Consider the following 21,209-nt stretch of genomic DNA (forward strand, 5'->3'; position numbering starts at 1 on the left):
ACTTCTGTTGTTGTTCAGTTGCTAAGTGGTGTCTGACTCTTTGCGACCCCATGTACTGCAGCACGCCAGGCTTCTCTTTCCATCACTATTTCCATGAGTTTGCTCAAACTCACATCCATTGAGTCAGTGATGCCATCCAACCATCTCATCCTCTCAACCATTGCCCTTTTCTGTTGCCCTCAGTTTTTCCCAGCATCTTTTCCCAGGGTCTTTTCCAATGAATCAGCTCTTTGCATCACATGGCCAAAGTATTGGAGCTTCAACTTCAGCATCAGTCCTTCCAATGAATATTCAGGGTTGATTTCCTTTAGGATTGACTGTTTTGATCTCCTTGCTGTCCAAGAGACTCTCAAGAGTCTTCTCCAACACCATAGTTCAAAAGTGTCAATTCTTTGGCATTCAGCCTTCGTTGTAGTCCAACTCTCACATCCATACATGACTACTGGAAAAACCAGAGCTTTGACTAGACAGACCTTTGTCGGCAAAGGTCCATTATGTCTCTGCTTTTTAATATACTGTCTAGGTTTGTCATAGGTTTTTTCCCAAGGAGCAAGGATCTTTTAATTTCAAAAAAGTGGGCACTTTTAGTTACCACTTAATAATGGACTCTCAGAGGCCCTTTAAAACAACCTATTTTGCATACATTTAATTTTGACAAACGTGAACAAAATAGCAAAAGGATGAAGATATTTATTGATCTAATTAAAATAATCTTGACGCTCCAGATTCCAGAAGAGCCTGGCCTGCCAGAGATGAATTAGTTCATTCCACCACAAAGAGTAGCTTATTTTTTTGGTTAAAATGGTAAATTTTCTTTATTTAAAAAATTTTTATCAGTATAGTTGCTTTATAGTGTTGTGTTAGTTTCTGCTGTGCAGCAAAGTGAATTGGCTATACTTATATATATAACCCCTCTGTGCTGGATTTCCTTCCCATTTACACCCCTTAGTGCATCAAGCACAGTTTCCTCTGCTGTACAGTAGAATTCTCATTAGTTACCTGTTTTATACATTGTATCAGTAGTGTATATGTGTTAACCCCAATCTCCCAATCCATTCCATCCCTCCAAGTCCCCAAAGAGTAACTGAAGTTTCCAGTGCAATGCAAGCAAGCCCAGCTGCATATCTGCAGGGTGTGGTCTGTTTGTTCTGAAATATTTTGTGACTTATGATTTTCATAAAAACTAGCTAGGACTTAGTTTAGAGTAATGCATACACTAAAATAGTTACCCCTTTCTCTTGTTTTTAAACATGAGATAATTTAAAATGGGAATTAATGAAAAATTTCACTGCCTTTTGATTAAAATATCTTTTCAGCTACAAGTATAAGTATTGGGTGTCATTCCTAAGATATATTAGGATACACTGTTAATTTGTTAGTTGTTTTTTTGGTCATAGTTGAGGGGCTGTGCTAGGCGCATGAAAAGTACGTTTTTTCTATTTTCTTCTTTCCCTTGTCCTTTCTCTCATTTATTTTCTTTTATGCTCTATTGAATTTTTTTGTGTCATCCAGATGTCCTTTACCCCATTAAAATGAAGAACAAGTTAATATATATAAAGTCAAACCCATGTGCATACCCATATTTAAGTTCTGCATTGTAGCACTAATCAGTAAACTAAAGAGATTGGGAGAATACGACAAAGAAACTAGTTGGACTAAAATTGGAGGACACTGAACTTCCCTAATGGTCCAGTGCTTAAGACTCCACACCAGGGCTGTATCCCTGGTCAAGGAGCTAAGATTCCACAGATTGCACTGCATAGCCAAAAAACTTAAAAAACAAATAAATAAAATTAGAGGATTTATTTTATTTATATAAATATTTAGAGATAAAATACTTTTTGAGGTTTCTAAATTCATCAGTTGCTGCACTCTTCATTTAAAACATTGTTATGTCTCATAAGCTGGATATATTCAAATTTAGGATCATTTTTATAAAAGATACTTTACAAAACAATGAGCAAGGATATATCAAAAATAAGTATATTACTCAGGAAGTATTACAAAAGTACTCAGAAGTGACATTGTAAAGGAATTCCTCATGTGTTTTTTTAATTCCTCTTTGAAGGTGATCGAATTATAAAAGTCAATGGAGAAAGTGTTATTGGAAAGACCTATTCTCAAGTAATTGCTTTAATCCAGAACAGGTAAGTCTTGACATGATTAATTTTGGCCAAAGATGGGTTTTATAAATCAATGAAGAAAGTAGACTTAATACAATATTGTATTCCTATAAGAAGCTGATTTGATGTAAAGATAGGACACCTTCCTTTAAAGTTGAAAATGCATTTGAAAGTTGCCAAGAGCATACTACCAGAGGATGGCGTATTTGGTGGCTTTGTTTTGGCAAATTTACTAGATTTGTAATTAAAATCCTTTTGAGCCTGAGAGGCATACATTCTAGATTTGCCATTAAGTTTCTTACTTTTATTTGAAGTAACAATCAAATTTGTTTATAATATGTATAGAAATACTTGCATATATAATTTATTTTAAAACTGCTAAGATAACTTATCTTTAAATAGCTTACTGAATAATATTCTTGGCTCAAATTCATTTGTTTTAACAAAGACCACAAGAAATCATCTTTTAATCCACTTGTCTGCCTACTGTCTGCAGAATAGGATTTTGAGTTTTAGAGGTAGAATAGTATTTATAGAGTGACTGACTGTAAAGATAATTTAGTCCAACTGTCTTTCTTTCTGTCACACACCTAGACTTTTTTTTTTTAATTACAAATACAGAAATCAAAAGCCAAAGAGGTTGCCATATTAAATTTTGATCAAGAATAAGCCATGACTCTACTAGGGTCTGATTTCCAGATCATCATCACAAGAGGTTCTACCCAGATTCAAATACAGTAACTTTTAGGTGACCTATTGCTTTATATCAGCCACACTCAGCGGCCTGTAATTAAATTGAAGTTCACTGTTTTCTGAAGACTTCTATCAAGCTCCTCTAACCATATCTGAAGCAGTTCATGCTATAATCCCACTTATTTACATGAGGATCCTTGGTGACGTTAGTAATAAAAAACCTGCCTGCCAAAGCAGAAGATGTAAGAGATTCAGGTCCAGTTCCTGGGTTGGAAAGATCTCCTGGAGAAGGAAGTGGCATCCCACTCCAGCTTCTCCAGTGGGCTTCCCCAGTGGCTCAGCGGGCAAAGAATTTGCCTGCCAATGCAGGAGACACAAGAGACAGATTCAGTCCCTGGGTCAGGAAGATCCCTGGAGGAGGGCAACCCACTCCAGTCTTCTTGCCTGGAAAATCCCATGGACAGAGGCGCCTGGCAGGCTACAGACCACGGCGTTGCAGAGTCAGACACGACTGACTGACTAAGCAGCAACAACGATTTACACAAAGGCCCTTTTAGAGTTGGGTGATCATGATTTATTGATTTCAGAGTATTCTTTTTACTATTGGATTCTAGGTGTTCCCGAGTGACACCTATTTGATCTTAAGTATTGAGGAAACCTGGGGACTGGTGAAGAATTGAAAGCCTCCCCCAGAGGCAGTGGGGAGATCTACCCAAATTTTCTTTTTGAAAATAATTTAGATCATGATAAATCTAACAATATGTTTTGTCAACCTATAATTTAAGAGTTTTCGGGGTATTTCTTAACATGTCGCCTTTAAAAGTACCATTTTCCCAAAACAACCGTAATGTAATCTTTGTTTTCCTCAAACTCCACATTAATTTCTTTTTTTTTGGTTACTGATGCAGTTCATCTTTCACGATAATAACATTTTGGAATGACAGTCTTAATTTTTCACCAGTAAAGCAATTTGAAAAATTAAATAAATAAAATAAATGTTTTTTTTTTCATGATCTTATTTTTCTTTTAAAAAATTGTGTTCCTTTTGTCTGCAGTTGGTAGCAAATGGATTAATGCAGCACAAAGCCATTGAGATTCTGCAGTGTATTAATGTAAAAATGTATCCTTGCAGAAGAATTTATCTAAGCATCAGTATGTATTTTCTACCAACTCTAAATGTTGAAATTCAAGTACTTACATATTTTCTTAGTAGAATTTATTTGAACCTGTGGTTCTTACTGGTTTACTATTCTCTTTGCATTTATGAACCTAAAAATAAGGGTTCAAATAGAGACACCAGTAAATTATTAGATTTTGGGTTTTTTGTTGTTTGTTTCTTAATCTCATGATTGTATCGGGGGGAAATCTATCCAGTATTGTTAGGATAGATCCTGAAGCCCTAGCTGGGGACAGCACCACTATCCTTGCATATCTCAATGTAATTCTGATATCACAGGACTCTATAATTTTTCCCTTTGAGCTGTTTTAAACCTAGAGAAACTTGTCTATTATTTCAACAGGACACTTGCAGTACCAAAATAAAATGAGACTTTGAGCTATTCCTGTAAAAGCGCTAAATTAAATCATGGAGAAGAAAGCAAACAGTTGAGATGCTGTATGGTTTTTAAAGATAAAGCATCGTTTTGATGACTGTGATGGTGAACTCTTGTTTCCTTCCCTTCTGAGGCCAAGAGGGAATATTTCAAAATTAGGATGCTTAGTATTGCTTAAAATGTTAAATTTGAGGGTTCTTTGATTATTTTCATGTTAATGGGTTTTTAACTTGATAAACAGTGAAACTATGTAGTAAAAATTTGTAATTTGTTCTGTGACCTGAGATAAAGGAATACATAATTATATATTGATGAGTTTTGTTCCAGGAATATTAATATAAGTAATATACTTGGTGTTTCTAAATTAGAAGCCTGTTGTAAAGAACACTTGACCAATTCTGAATAGCTCAAACATATGTACATAATTATTATATAATGCATAAAAATTATTGCTTTTCATTTTAATGATTTGGATTTGAAAGTAAAGATTTTTAAAATCTGCAAGTTAAACTCATAAAAATACCTGAGTTACCTCTTTTTTTCCTTTAAAGTCCTTCTTGTATAATTTTTGCCTCCCCTAAAATAGTTTATGTATATTCAATTTCAGTGATACAACATTGGAACTTAGTGTTATGCCAAAAGATGAAGACATTCTCCAAGTGGTAAGTTTTATTTATTTAAATATGTGGATTGTTTTATAGTTATGAATGCTAATAAAAATTCTCTAAAGATAGAGGTAAATTAGATTTTTTTAAAAAGATTCTAAGGGGGAAAACCCTTAAACACTCTGTTTTTCTCTTCACTTTACCAAAGAGAGAGAGACAGACACAGACCATTGTCAATTTTTTACTGTTAAGCAACATGAGAATGTTTTATTAATTTCACAGTAAACTTGCTGTTGTCATTTGGAATGAGATTCCTAAAGAGTTTGTTTGCCCCAGTGTTGCATTCTAGATTATTCCTTTGACCAAAGCCAAACCTCAGAATGCAAGTACATATTCCCAGGAATTAGACTTTTGAAAAAAATTATAAAGTCAGAAGTTTTATCAAAGCCATTTCTTAATTTTTCAGTAAATATTACTGCTTATAAATTAACTTACCAAACAGTTTTCAACAGTATCCATTCATTCCATTAGAAGGAATGTCACAATGAGTACAGTCCACACCTTAAGGGAAAAATATGTTAACATCTTAGAGAGAGAATGCAATTAGATAGCTGAAAACCTATAGCATTTGTCTTAAAATATCTTTTTCCTCTTGAAAAAGAAAACAAATTGAATGGAGTATTCAACTCCTTTATTAAACTCAGATATTGCTGATGGTAAAAAAAGAAGACAAATTTCGTTAAGGAATACTTTTCCTCAATTGACTTTTGTAGTTCAGCAGAATAAAACAATTAGATTGGGGAAACAGTAGTGGCTGCTGAAGTTTGTGGTTTTTAGAAAACTTCCTTTTAGAGAATTGTCATTGCTGTTTTGGAGAAGGCAATGGCAACCCACTCCAGTACTCTTGCCTGGAAAATCCCATGGATGGAGGAGCCTGGTAAGCTGCAGTCCATGGGGTCATGAAGAGTCGGACACAACTGAAGTGACTTAGCAGCAGCAGCATTGCTGTTTTACTCAGAACTAATGGAATCTTTGTGATAGGAATCAAAATAGGGATGTTTTTCATTTATAAGGCGTTAATTTGAACTTGGCTCAACCAAAGTCCTAAATAATCTTTGTAAACACTTTTTTTTTTTTTTACAAAAAATATTACTAAAGCTAATCCTAATAATTCCACTTATGGAAGCCTGGTGTGCTGCAGTCCATGCGGTCGCAAAGAGTCGGACACGACTGAGCGACTGAACTGATTGACTTACATGTAAAATATAATTAACCAAAATTTGTGGAGATCAACCTTGTGTTTTCAAGGCAGGCCGATTTCATTTTTAAATGGCAGTTTTACTGATAAAAGATTATCCTTCTTAAGTGTACAGTTCTGTTAAGGTCAGGGGTGTCTGATCAAGGAGGGATAACCATCCATGATGGTTTTCTTAATCAAGTAGAATTAGTTGCAGGGTTCCTACCCTGATCATTCAGCACAATGAAAGAGTAACAGTCATAACCATGGAAGGCAGTGAAGTCACTAGATTGAAAATAAAGAGGGGCTTATTCTCTAGGGCTCTACTTATACAAAGGACCAGGAGGTGATACTAACAGGGTAGGGCAGACTTGACCTTGAACCGTTGCATTCTCCTGACTCAGAGATAGAGTGCTCTTCCAAAACAGAACTCTAGGGAAGAGTCATCTTTAGTAGACTCTTTCCTTGCTAAGGTGAAGGCACCGGTGGGACTTTGTTAGAACAGTGAAAGAAATAGTTCATTTCGAGTAGCTGGCAATGAATAAATGCCGAGGGAAGGGAATCAAGCACAGAACGATCATCCTAGCATGCTGTGTGGTTGATGCAGGGGATGAGCAATGCAATAGTGTTTTAAGGATATGATCAGTGGGAAATTTAATTGATGAGTCTCTTTGTGTTTTATCTAAAGTAAAATCCCATGGGCAGAGGAGCCTGGTAGGCTGCAGTCCATAGGTTGGCAAAGAGTCGGACACGACTGAGCAACTTCACTTTCACGCATTGGAGAAGGAAATGGCAACCCACTCCAGTGTTCTTGCCTGGAGAATCCCAGGGATGGGGGAGCCTGGTGGGCTGCCGTTTATGGGGTCGCACAGAGTCAGACACGACTGAAGTGACTTAGCAGCAGCAGCAGAGGGAAACTACAAATTGTTGCACCACAGGGAAAAGTTGGTTCACTGGGCTGACCCAAGCACACAGATCTTCAAAATTCCTCAGTAAAGGGTCCTGATATATTGTAACAGAAAAGTCATATTCTTACAACTTGTTGTTTTATTTTAAGCATAAGAAATTAAAAGCCCAGGGACTTACCTGGTGGTCCAGTGGTTAAGACTCCACCTTCCAATGTAGGAGGTGTAGGTTCCATCCCTAGTTGGGGACCTAAGATCCCACATGCCTCACAACATGAAACAACAGAAGCAGTATTATAACAAATTAAACACAAGACTTTAAAAACGGTCTACACGAAGAAATAAATAAATAAATATTCTAAAAAAAAAGGAAAAAAGTTAAAAGTCCATATCCTTGATAATAAAAGAAAACCTCACCTTTAAACCCAGTCTTCATTCAAATTTGCATGTCCTGTAATTTCTTAGGAAATTGAAAGAGTGTATATAGTTAATGTAGGCTATGCGTTGTTCCCCGAAGAACATCAAAATGCAGAAACTTCTTTACCACATAAGTGTTTTTAGCTAGGATATCTACAAGTGTCATTTTAAAAAGCTATTATAAAACACAAAGAGAATCTGGGATTTAAAAAAGCATGTGAAAATAAGGGGCCTTCAGAAGTATTTATGTTGCTCTTAAATCTGTTACTTAAAATACATGCTTGTAAAGATGTATTTGTCCCTGTGAGGTTGAATATTCATTATAAAGAAAACAGGAACATTTTTACAGCCACTGTAAATATCATTTACCCAAGAGAAAGCTTATTTTCTCAGTTTACATATGTTTGCCTGGGTAACAGCAGGATGGGGCACCCATGAACTTTTGCTCCTCAAGTGATGTATAGACCAAGTGGTTCTAGAGGTCCTCAGCTCATCTTTGAGAGGCGATGTAGAAAATTTGATTTAAAACTTGCCTCACAGAAGGACTGGTATATAATAATAAATCTCATAATTTACAGAAGACAGTGATACAGTGTTGAAAAGTACAAAGTATTGGTAAAATTAAGAATTCTTCATTATGTTATTAAACTAGTGCTGGTAATAGTACTTCTTTACTTGGCAGCCTTGTTTTTTAAACATATCTGGATCCACAATATGTTTAGTTTTGTATTCATTTCAGTCGTGTGATGGTCTTATGTAATGATATTTTAGACTATGATCATAATCTTAGACAAGTTCATATTTTTATGGTGATATTACAAAGTAAAAAGCACTCCCTGTTGCACTTTTAAAAAAGTGAAATGATTGTGTTGCCTTCTCAGACATCGAATGAAACAGCCATCACCCATCAAGTCGCCTAAAGGGCGATAGTAATAGTGGTAGTGTCAGTCCCTCAGTCGTGTCTGACTCTGTGCGACCCCATGGACTGCAGCCCACCTGGCTCCTCTGTCCATGGAATTCTCCAGGCGAGAATACTGGAGTGGGTTGCCAAGTCCTCCAGGCGATCTTCCGGACCCAGGGATCGAACCTGGGTCTCCTACATTTCAGGCAGATTCTCTACCATCTGAGCCACCAGGGAAGTCCCTAAAGGGCAGTGCTAATGGGGAAAAAAAATATGGACCCATTGGAGGAGGTGCTAGATCTGAGCATTCTTTTCCCTTCGCACCTCAAGACATTTTGGTAAGCCTTTAGCACTATGGACTCACAATTGAATTTTGAGTTGATCAGTTGTGATGGCTCTGGAGATTCTCAGATGTGTCTGGTGTTTGACAAGGGCATTTGGCGCCTACTTCATGTTATTCTCTGTTAAACACAGCTGGGTTAAACAGCTTTTCTGGTGTAACAGGGAAGAAAGTGATGCGCTAGGGCTTGAACCCACGCAGGTCTGAGACTGTATATAGCCTGTAGCTGAAGCTAAACCACCGTTCCACAGTGCCATTGGGTCCAGATGAAGGAGTCCGGTGGCTGACACAGTCACACCGCCTGTCAGGGTCTGAGCTGTCAGGAGAACCAGTCTCTGGGCTCTGCATCCACTGCCCTAGTTACCACTCCATGAATATTGTCACTTCCATTGAGAAATGTAATGTAACCGAAGTTTTCCTTTAGATTTATCAGAAGTACTTTCTAATCAAACAATTACTTATTATGTTCCACACTGAGTGTGCTGTTCGATTAGAAATTAAGTGTCCCTTTGCCACATGTGCATCAGGGTGGTCCTGCTTTAGAACAGGGAAACAAGAACAGGAATTCTGGAAGGTTCTTTCATATTTTGAAAGTTTGAAGCAGTTACTTTCTTCTGCTTTTTTATCTTATTTTAAATATATTTAAAAAAAAGAATCTGCCTGCAATGCGGGAGACCCTGGTTCAATTCCTGGGTCAGGAAGATCTGCTGGAGCAGGGGTAGGCTACCCACTCCAGTGTTCTTGGGCTTCCCTCGTGGCTCAGCTGGTAAAGAATCCGCCTGCAACGTGTGGGAGACCTGGGTTCGATTCCTGGGTTGGGAAGATCCCATGGTGAAGGGAAAGGCTACCCATTCTAGTATTCTGAAAAATTCTGTGGACTGTACAGTCAGTGCAGGGGTCGCAAAGAGTTGGACACAACTGAGCGACTTTCACTTAAAATAATTATAAGAATATAACATGCTTGTTAGAAAAGTTCCAAATGATTTAGAAAGGTATAAGCTGTCCACAACATCCCCTTCTCCCATGCCCCACTGTGACATATCTGGCATGTATTTGAAAATTATACAAACACGATAGGTGGTTATTTTTGCTTTTGTCACAGATACAGGTATTAACAGATCAGCCTGTTAACAGTGAACTGGTAGGCAGGAATTTTAATCTTAGTAGCTTATTTATTCTGCACTCTTTGTTGGTTTGTTTTTATTATTTACTAGACAGTAAATACAGTATGGTAATAGTAATACTATAGTAATGGGTATGGTAATAGTGACTTTGATGCAATTCTACTAAAACTGAACTAAAAGATTACTTTTAGATTATTTAGCTACTGTTAGGCACTGTACATATAATTAAGATCCAGACTGTTAACATTACATTTTATTTAAATGCTCTTTACAATTCTAATTCCAAATGAAGACATTTGTAAGGCATCTATCCTTACTCACTCCCCTCAACCCCCGCTTAGAGAACCCTTTGGATCTGTATGCATGACAGGGTTGCTCCTATTCTGTTTTCATTAGATATGGCTTGAACTTTAACATTATAAACTTTTAAACTACTAAGCTACTATAAGATATAAAACTTAAGAACAAGGGTAAAGGAAATACAAGAAAAAACATAGAGTGATATTTAAAAGGACTAATGAAAAAAATTGGCCAGAGGGTTTTTTTTTTTTTTTTCCTGGTCATTGCCTATTGAAGTTCTAAGTGCTAATCAGTGTGAAAAAAATCTGAGTACTGTCTAATTCCATCAAAACTTCTGGATATATACTATGAAGTATCCATTTGGACTTAAATGTAAAAGTCAAAGTGATTATGAGCCAGATATGCAATTCTTATGACATTGGTCTCAAAAATTTCTGGGCCATGCCATGGATGGTTGTTGTTCAGTTGCTAAGTCACGCCCGACCCTTTGCGACCCTTTGCGACCCTTTGGACTGCAGCAGGCCAGGCTCTTCTGTCCTCCATTGTCTCCCAGAGTCTGCTCAGATTCATGTCACTGCAGACAGACATTAACACAGGATGATCTTGACATCATTATAACAGGATATAATTATACAAAAACTATATAAACCAATATCATTAGATAAAGAATACTTTAAGTGATATTTTGTTCTGTTTAATTGGTGCCTGTTGACAATTCAGAGATTCCCAGTGGGTAGTTAAAACATTGAAATGTCTGACCGTGACGTCTCAGTGAAAGACTTACTTTCTGACTCACAAGAAAGCACGCCACAGTCAGAGCTTTGAGCCAGTTATAGAGTTTTAAATTCTGTTTTCAGAATGGGAAACTTAATCAATGGGTTCCATGTTCACCTGGAAGAGTTGAATGCTGTAATCCACCCCAGTGTTTGTCCAAGCCCTGGCTAAAGCTTTCCTTAGCAGGCTGTTTTCCAGAAGAAAACCTAGTGGCATTATGGGAGAAGAGGACTCCTTACAATACATATTATCCGTTCCTAGTTTACTCCCCTAGCTTATCATGGAGCTAATTTCTGTCTGTTCCACACCTCTTAGCATAGCCATTGAAGTTTATTCTCATGACTTATCTGGAAGACATACTAAGCGACAGTAGCCTTAGAGTGCTGCTGATTTCCCCAGGAATGTTAATTGAACGTATTGGTTTTTAAACTTTATGAGAATGAGAAACATTTAAATAGATAACAATCTTTTTTAGTATCCATGAAATGAGAGACTGTGTGAGGAAATTCAATACTACTACTGAATAAATTCTTATTTTAGTTGTCTCAAGCATATTTGCTTACATTAGACAATAGTACTGTGTCTATAAGCTATTCTGTTTAGTCAGTCCACTGGTAATGCATGGTCCATGTGTATGTATTTTAAGGACCCCTTTGCCATCACTTTACCCAGAAGTGAGGACCCATGAATATAGACTAGAAATTTTAGCATTATCTAAAGTATGTCAAATACCTTTTCAAGTATTTAATATTAGTTGACCAAAAAGTTTGTTTTGGCCAACCCAATAGTTCTGGTCATATACTTCTATTATTAAAAATAATACTCCTCCCCGAATTTGCATAAAGGAGATATGTCTAAATTATTAGTTCTAGAGCAGCATTTCTTAGCAAAAATTTGAATTGTGTAAAAACCCCCAGGAAAAAAAATGGGTTCCATGGCCAGATAAATTTGTAACTTCATGTTGAGTTTTACAGCGTATGTTAATGTAGTAGAAGTTTTGAGAAGTCACGAAACCCATCAGCCAAACTTTACTTTATTGAGCATAGGGAATACACCCTTTCAGGTGATGTTTCATAAAACTGCACACACATACTCTGGAAATACTGAACCAGACAACACACTCATCTGAATAGTTTTCCTGTCATGTAACAGTATCAGTGCGACTGTAATCAGCATGAAAAAGATAGGCTTATTACATCAGTGGCAAATGCCCAAAACGTCTATTTGGATTGACTGTTTTCATACCTTTACAGTATTCTGGTATGCATGTTTTCTTTCATCTACTTGGCTTTCATTTCTCACAGTCTCCTGGTTCAGATTCTATGGTATTCATTATACATGAAAAAGAATTACTCTGGAAGCAGTATTTTTTCATGTCCACTAAGTAGTTCTTTTTTTAAGTGAATCAAACAGGACAAAAGGGACAATGTGGAAAGATCTTAATTTTTGAGGGAAACCCATTTCACCCAACAGTCGTTCTTTCATTCCAAAGTGCTAGTGTCAAGGCAGCGGCAGTCAGCTGACAGCTGGTGGTTGTGCTCGGATTTACAGGGGAAGGAGGACGTTGTACTATTTTAAATGCATAATAGAGCACTCGTTTCGTCATTTGGAAGCAGAGATGGAAGAAGCTCAGGGGAACTGAGAGGCATCAATGTTGTTCCCACGGAAGGGAAGCTTCCTAGCACCTTATCAGACAGCAACGCAGATCGAAGGAAATATCTGTCAGGAATGCATGTTACCAGATGTATTTTGCTTTCAAGAATGGTAGACAAATCAAATCAGAGCCAGATAAAAGCCTGAGAAAAAGATGCTCAGATGGAAACTGAAGTTAATCTTTATGCCTCACTGCCCTTTACTTCTCTTGGTACCTTCCAGAGGATTCAGTATAGATGTATTTTTAGCTTGCTGTTTTCCAGCATCAATATGACAACATGATTCTGTCTTTATGTCAGTAAGCAGCTTCTACTATGTTTTCCTATTTTCTGCTAGCTACAATTTACAAAGGATGTCACAGCTCTGGTAAGAACTGCACAGAAGCCGTTTCCTTGCTTTTAAAGTCATGTTTTGTAGAAATTTGTAATAAGCCATTCTATTAAAACTGTCAGTTTGCTTAGAGGAATCTCTTCGTGGTGTTAATCTTACTAATTTGCAGAATGTGTTTGTGATACATTGTTTTCTTTATTATTTTTTTCTTTTTATGTTTGATTTTTGTATCCTGTGCATAACTGGTGTTAAAACATAACATTTATCTGCATCCCTGTATATTTTTGAAGCATCTCACCTTCTCTCCTTTCCTAGTACTTTGCTGTTACGTTATGTTATGTTTGTGGCTGCACTTGAGCTTTGCAAGCTGTCTAATGCAAAGACAGGAGATAGTTTTGAATTAAGCTTGTTTTGATTAGGAAAGAATATGTAACATGACATCACACCTAACTGTCTCAGCTGTTGAACATAATTCTGAGTTACCTTAATTAGCTCTGTTTTATAGAGTCTCTGTATTTAATTTGTTGCTTTTAAATTCTTAAAAATATTCCTAATTTCATAAATAGTTAATTAAAAAAAATTGGAACTGCATGCTTGCCTGTTCGTAATAGAGAAATGTCTCCTTAAAACAGGTAAAAGAGACTACATAAATTTGTGCAATACAATTTTGCATGAATGTAAAATAAAAAATATAAATTATATACAGGAAGATGAATTACCTTTATTCATATTTTATGCCTTTAATATGTGCATATTCTCTATTTGAAAAATTTTAATAGTTAACATGGCTGTTGGAAGACCTAATTTATCAAAATAGATTATTTTTAGCAATTCAGCAGTTATTAATTGGCAAGACAATGTTCAATATATTATTTATCATAGCAGTAGTGCCTAAAGATGTATTTGGTGAAGATTTTTAATATTTTCACCTTCACTCTGGCAAAAGATCAGGTTCTTCCTTTGCTGTGTGATTTATTAGGCAGCCATTTAACCTGCCAACTGCTGGGGAGAAAAAACAAACAAACATAAAACTTAAAAGGGGAAATTTTTGAAAGCAAGATGTCCATATCTAATTATGGCGGGTAGAATGGATAGAATTTGATGTGTTTCAGATCTTTTGAGAAAATAGGCAATTGTAATTTATATTTTTTGCAAATTCTACGATTTATTTGCTTTCTGAGAGACCAGCTGAATTTGTGGAGTCCCCTTACATTGTGTCTGCATGCATGCTTTAGCGAATGCCACTCGGGAGCAAGGCAGGGCACCATAAAATAAGAGTATATTGCAAGATTGGAAATGTGTTCCTTTGATGAGTTTGAAGTGACCCATTTCTCTCCTCTCCATGTAGGCGTATTCTCAAGATGCCTACCTGAAAGGCAATGAAGCCTACAGCGGCAATGCCCGCAACATCCCTGAGCCCCCACCAGTCTGCTACCCCTGGCCATCATCTGCCCCTCCCGCCATGGCGCAGCCCCCTGAACCACCTCCTCCAGACTCAACAGCAAGCAAACCGCAGACTAGCCCCCCAGTATTGACGCAGCCCGGCAGGGCCTACAGGATGGAAATCCAAGTGCCTCCGTCACCACCAGAGGTGGCCAAGTCCAACACAGCAGTGTGTGTCTGCAATGAGAGTGTAAGGACCGTCATTGTACCTTCTGAGAAGGTTGTAGATTTATTACCTAACAGAAGCAACCACACAGTTCCCGCTCACAGAACTGAGGAAGTGAGGTATGGCCGAAACGAACAGCCCTCTTTCAAAACAGCGACGAGAACCACCTCACCGCCGTCCTCAGTTCCCACTGCCCATCTCATCCACCAGCCCGGCTCCAGGTCATTGGAACCTTCTGGCATTTTACTTAAATCTGGCCACTACGGCGGACACTCAGAAGGTCTGGTGAGCAGATCTCCAGCTGTGGAGTCTCCTTCTGTAACTGTCAACCACTACTCTCCCAACTCGCATCAGCACATAGACTGGAAAAACTATAAAACTTACAAAGAGTATATTGATAACCGGCGCTTGCACATGGGCTGTCGGACCATTCAAGAAAGGTTAGATAGTTTAAGAGCCGCCTCTCAGAGCACAGCGGATTATAACCAGGTGGTGCTGAACCGCGCTGCCCTGCAGGTACGGCGTCGGAGCACCTCTCAGGACCGAGTGCCCCAGTCCATCCAGGTCCGGCAGCGCAGCGTGTCCCAGGAGAGGCTGGAGGACTCTGTGTTGATGATGTATTGTCCGAGGAGTGCCTCTCAAGGTGCACTGACCTCTCCTTCTATTAGTTTTAGTAACCACAGAACTCGCTCGTGGGATTACATTGAGGGACAGGGTGAAACCTCGGAAAACGTCCATTCTGAATGTCCACCGCCGGATGCAAATGGTGAACGAAAGCAAACTTACAAGTGGAGTGGGTTCACTGAACAGGACGATCGGCGAGGTATTTATGAGAGACCCAGGCAGCAAGAAATTCACAAATCTTTCCGAGGCTCCAATTTTACAGTGGCTCCAAGTGTGGTGAATTCTGACAGCAGGAGAGTGAGCAGCAGAGTCGGGGGATCAGTGTCTCAGTTTAAAAAAATTCCAGCAGATCTAAAACCCCTGCAGCCCAGCAGAAATTTTCAAACTACTTGTGGAATGTCCCAGCCTCGAGGGATTTCCCAAGACAGGTCACCTCTTGGGAAAGTCCGAAGTAACTCTCTGAAAGCGCCTTCTACGCATGTCGCGAAACCACCCTCCAGCCAGAACTCATTTGTTTCTATCAAAGACCAAAGACCAGTAAATCACTTGCATCAAAACAGTATATTGAATCAGCAGACATGGTTACGGATGGAAAGCACCCCCGATCACCAAGTGGACACTGGGAAGCCCCCCTCTCTTTCTGGAGCTTCTGTTAAGCCCCCTGCTCTGGCAAGTGAGAATGCTAGCACTCCAGATTTTGAGTTATCCGTCACTCAGAGGAATCAAGATTTAAATGTACAAGAGGTGGAAATTCAGCAATCGAATGCTGTAGATAATAAAGAAACTGTCATCCTAAGAGAAAAACCTCCGTCTGGTCGCCAGACACCGCAGCCTTTAAGGCATCAGTCTTACATCTTAGCAGTGAGTGACCAGGAGACAGGCTCAGACACCACCTGCTGGCTGCCTAATGATGCTCGCCGGGAGGTCCATATAAAAAGGATGGAGGAGAGGAAGGCCTCAAGTACCACTCCACCTGGTGATTCCTTGGCTTCCATCCCATTTATAGGTGAGCTCACCTCATAGTTGTTGGTTAACATGTCAAATATGTCACAAATCTTTCCAGCAAAGTATTTCTAGTTTCCAGGAATTTTACTCTGTGATCTTAAAACACTTGTTCTGAATTTTCTACACTCTGCTAAAAACCAGAGCCATAAGCTTTTTTTTTTTTTTTTTTAGTATTTTTATTTATTTATGCTGCACCTCACAGCATGAGGGATCTTAGTCCCCTGACCAGGAATCAAACTCGTCCCCCTGCAGTGGAAGGGCAGAGTCTTAACCACTGGACTGCCAGGGAAGTCCCCAGAGCCATAAGCTTTTGCTCTCAAAAATTATTTCTAGCATCAATTTTCCTTTTTTTATTTTAAATTTTGCATACCCAGTACCCATTGTTAATCTTGATTTTGATGAAACATATCCCTACCATCTGGGGAGACTCAGCGAACCAAACTGTGCTTGGTTGTTGATTCAGCTGAAACAATAGCCAAGTAGAACAGTTTGGATCACTAGCAATCAACCTTTCATTTCATCAGTGCTTTTTACTTCCTGAAGCTGATTTCTGTATAAATTTTAATTCATGGGCCGACTGAAAAGACCTCTTTGTTGCTAAATTACTCTGTCTTAGAATAAATCCTGGAATAGATGGGGAGAAATTACTTAAATGACAAGCCTGTGCCCTGATCTAAAACATTTATCATGCTCACTGAGGCTTTAGGCTGCTCCCACACGCCCCAAGTGTATTATCTACACAGCAACCAGTACATTGTTAAAAACATAAACCAGATCATTTCACTCCTGATCAGAACTCTGGTTTCGCTTCCTGTGTTACTCAGAATAGAATCCAAAATCCTATGGCAGCCTAGGCCCTCCATGATCTGCCCCACAACCGCACCGCACCTCTCTGTGCCTACCTCCCATTTTCTGCTCATCCCATCTTTGCACATGCCAGCCGCCTAGCAGCCCTGGAACACACCAAGCACACCCTGCTTCGGGGCCCTGGCACCAGTTCCCAGCCCTGGAATGCATTCCAGAGATATTCACAAGACTGTCTCTCTCAGTACGTTTGGGCCTCTGCTCAGACATTACCTTATCAAAGCAGCCTTTCCAGACCAGCCTATCTGAAATACACACAGAACCTGACATTCTCTATGTCCTTAAGCTACTGTATTTATCTTTATACCACTTGTTTCCACTTGACATTGTACTTTTTTTTTTTTTATTACATCTTTCTCTGCAGATCTAAAGCCTAAACCTTGTGAGAGCCAGGATTTTAGATCTTTTTATTCACATCTTTGTCCTTAATGTCTGGAACCACTGCCTGGGGTAGAGAAGGGACTCAATAAATATTTGTTGAAATACTAGATGAATGATAATTTTGAGATGATAGTTTAAATGTGTAGCAAAACAAAACAAACTTTTATCAAGTCTAAGATACCATCTGCTAACAAGATTATCGCGTATGTCCCTTAGTATTATCCTCATGTAATAAATGAGAAACTTAAGCTATGGAGGGGTTAAATAACTTGCCCAAAGTCACACAGTTAATAAGCAATAGAGACTTCGCTGATTCAGCCTCATCTCGGCATAACTCCGGAGGGCATCATTTGTACAGAGTGCATCGTGAAGAGCGTCCTCTGGAGGTGTGTGATGCAAGCCTTGCTTTGAGCCAAGGTCATACTCTTCTTCAGTGGATAGGTTCAGGAAGAGTTTGCCATGATTTTGTAATACAATGTGGTTCTTTGAGTGCTGTTTCAGAATTATTCTTTTCTAGAGAAATTTTTTAAAGCTCTTGCGCTGTTGGACTGTCATGTGACATGATCAGAATCAGCTTTTATAAAAAAATTCCATATAACTCACATTTTTAAAATATATATGACATATTCAAATTGTAAACATTGTAGGGAATCTCAGCCTAAATTGTGCTCATGTTTATATCTGTAACCTTAAGGCCAGCCCCCCAATAGCAGAATTTTATTGTAGATGAAATGGTATAAAAATTATTGTTTTATGATTTTTTTTAAACAAAAAAAATCTTGCTGTATTTCACAGGCCTGTGAGACCAGAATAATAGCATTATATTTGTTCCTACTTAATAAGAATAATATAATCCAATTATATTATAATAATAAAAAGTTTGCTAGTTACATCTGTTAATATTTCTTCCTAGTTACTGCTAGGTATAGGAATAAACCAAAAGGTCAGTTATGTTATTAAAGAGAACTTTGGCTAAAATATAAAACAAAAATCTATTTAATTGTATATGCATATAAAGATTTAGAAAAATGATTAAAAGAGACCATTTTGTTCGTTCATTATAAAATAAAAATGCTCACTAATTATTTCTGAATCAAATTCTACTTCAAGTACTTATTTCAGTCTTTTATAGTTTCCAATGAATGACATCTTTTGTTTTATGAATCGTGACTTAAAAGTCCCACAATATAGAAATGACTTTATAATCCATTTATTTCTTATACGCCTCCCAGAACCTTAATGTACTGCGTATGATGACTCTTGTATGTCATTTGATCGGCACCAATGGAAAAGGGTAGAATAATTAACTGAGATATGAACACAGAATTGATTTCACTGTTTTGGATGTAAACTGGATTTTTACATGGATGTAAGCATTCTTAAGTACCAAAATTTAATATTGAAATCCTTTTATATTGTTGAACTTCAGAGTTTTATCTGACCAATAGGTCATTCTTTTTTTTTTTTTTTTTCTTTTTCTTTTTAATTTTTAGCCACATCCCATGGAATATGGGACCTTAGTTCCCCAACTAAGGATCAAACCCATTCCCCCTGCGCTGGAAGGCAGAGTCTTAACCACTGGACTGCCGGGGAAGTCCCGGTGTTTGTCTTTCCAATCTAGCTATTTTTTAAAATGTATGTCTTACTAGGATAGACACCAGCATTGAAATAGAGTAAAAGAGACCATTTGCAATGTTTCTCAAAGTATTTTCTGGAAACACTAATTCCATTTGATAAAGGCAGTGGGGGGGCGTGAAGATTAGTGATCAAATAAATTGAGAAATGTGGAGTTTTAAAAATTAAGTTTGTCTATCATAGAACTCTCAGGATCATGAATGTACTCCTTATATCTTATGAGTTTTCTAGGCAAGATATAGTACCATTTGTCTCAGAGGTATTTGACCATGAATCCTTTCTTTTATTTAGAACATTTCAGTTTCTTTGGAGAATGTTGGACTATGCTTTGTGCTTTTCATGAAACATTAAATTAGAAGGAAAAAAGAATTAAGACTTGCTTTTGTAGCATCACACTTCAGAGTCTTAATAGTCTGTGATTTTAATAATTGTTACTTGAAAGCATTATAACCAATGGAAATAAATAGGTGCTTTGGCTTTATTTCCCAAAATATCAGAGAATGGAGCCAATTCATTTACTTTGTTATCTGTGTAATACAGAGATAATGAAACATCTTGCAGAAAGAAAAAAATCCAGCATTTTGTTATACATTTGACATCTAATAGTCCTCTGGGGTCACAAGACTTAGAAAAATGAAGAAAATAAACCACTTTGTTTTTAAAATTAGGAAGATCAGTCATTAGCAGTATTTTGTTTATACCTACTCACACCCTTGTGGCTCAGCTGGTAAAGAATCCCCTGCAATGTGGGAGACCTGGGTTCATCCCCTGGGTTGGAAGATGCCCTGGAGAAGGGAAAGACTACCAACTCCATTATTCTGGTCTGGAGAATTCCATGGGATGTATAGTCTATGGGGTTGCAAAGAGTTGGACACAACTGAGCGACTTTCACTTTCACTATACACACATGCCCTGTAAAGCTTCAAAGTATGTCCTGAAAATAAATTTCAACACCTGTCACAAGTAAACACAAAATACAAAATGAATAATGAGTTCCTAAGTAGTTTGTTCTTTAGTAGCAGGTATTAAGGTATATTCTCCAATCTTAATTTTTTTTTTCTATTTTTAATTGGAGGATAACTGCTTTAAAATGTTTTCTTAGTTTCTGCTGTACATCGACATGAATCAGCTATATGTATACATATATTCCCTCCCTCCGTTCTGAGCCTCCCTCCCACCCCCTCACATCACCCCTCTAGGTCATTATACTACTACTCATAACTATTAATATAAAGAAGCCAGTTGTATTACCCACTTCAGTTTCATCTAAAATTCGTACTCCCCTCATTTTTGCCATACTTTAAATATTTTCTCTCTTGTTCCTCTCACCCTAGAGTTGGTCAGTACGTGTGTACGAAATTAGGATTAGCCTAACTAAAATTGAATTTGGTTGATATAGCCTTGTTGACACTGGCATTTAAAACCAATTCAGAAATCTTAGAGCTTGTAGGATAGAGCTGGATCACAACGTTGTTCTTTACAGCATCGAACTTTACTTCCATCACCAGTCATTCACAGCTGGGCGTCGTTTTTGCTTTGGCTCCGTCTCTTCATTCTTTCTGGAGTTATTTCTCCACTGATCTCCAGGAGCATATTGGGCACCTACTGGCCTGGGGGGTTCATCTGTCAGTGTCATATCTTTTTGCCTTTTCATACCGTTAATGGGATTCTCAAGGCAAGAATACTGAAGTGGTGTGCCGTTTTCTTCTCTGGTTCAGGAGAACTTAATTATCTGAAAGTTACCCAAAAGGCATGGGCCTGGGTGACTAAACAATAATTTTGAATTTAATATTCACTCTTTCTAGCTCAGATTTCCCAAGTTTGAGTTGGCATCTTCTTACTAGATAAATTTATATGTTTCAAGTGTAACAAAACTGCTCACCACAGAATAATTTTAGATGTTCATTTATCTTCCTTTTGGTAGTAGTATTGACTTGTATCCTGTAATATTTCAGACTGATATATAGCATCCCTTGTAGAATACTATGCTTATTTACTTAGGGAAATAAATTTTTTAAAAAAACTTTGTACTTATAAAAATTATAGAATCATTTCCCTCAATCAGATTTTCTGGATTTTCAGCTAGTTCCTTTAATATTGAAAGTAGATCCAATAATAACTACACTCTCAGTCAGG

The 21,209-nt window shown here is 37.7% G+C and overlaps 1 protein-coding gene across 6 annotated transcripts in view; it reads left to right on the plus strand.

The window, feature by feature from the left end:
* ARHGAP21 (Rho GTPase activating protein 21) overlaps positions 1 to 21,209 on the plus strand; it is a 131,644-nt gene that overhangs the window by 85,889 nt on the left and 24,546 nt on the right. For 3 of the 6 annotated variants that reach the window (XM_040248536.1, XM_040248534.1, XM_040248535.1), the window contains 4 exons: positions 2,069 to 2,147; positions 4,977 to 5,031; positions 12,962 to 12,991; positions 14,304 to 16,194. In XM_040248536.1, the coding sequence (XP_040104470.1) occupies positions 2,069 to 2,147; positions 4,977 to 5,031; positions 12,962 to 12,991; positions 14,304 to 16,194 (2,055 nt within the window). Of the gene's footprint in view, positions 1 to 2,068; positions 2,148 to 3,950; positions 3,969 to 4,976; positions 5,032 to 12,961; positions 12,992 to 14,303; positions 16,195 to 21,209 lie in introns of those variants that run through there. The other 3 variants (XM_040248538.1, XM_040248537.1, XM_040248539.1) reach the window with 3 other exon arrangements.

This window comes from Oryx dammah, unplaced genomic scaffold, assembly GCF_014754425.2.
Source record: "Oryx dammah isolate SB20612 unplaced genomic scaffold, SCBI_Odam_1.1 HiC_scaffold_10, whole genome shotgun sequence".
NCBI classification, from domain to species: domain Eukaryota; kingdom Metazoa; phylum Chordata; class Mammalia; order Artiodactyla; family Bovidae; genus Oryx; species Oryx dammah.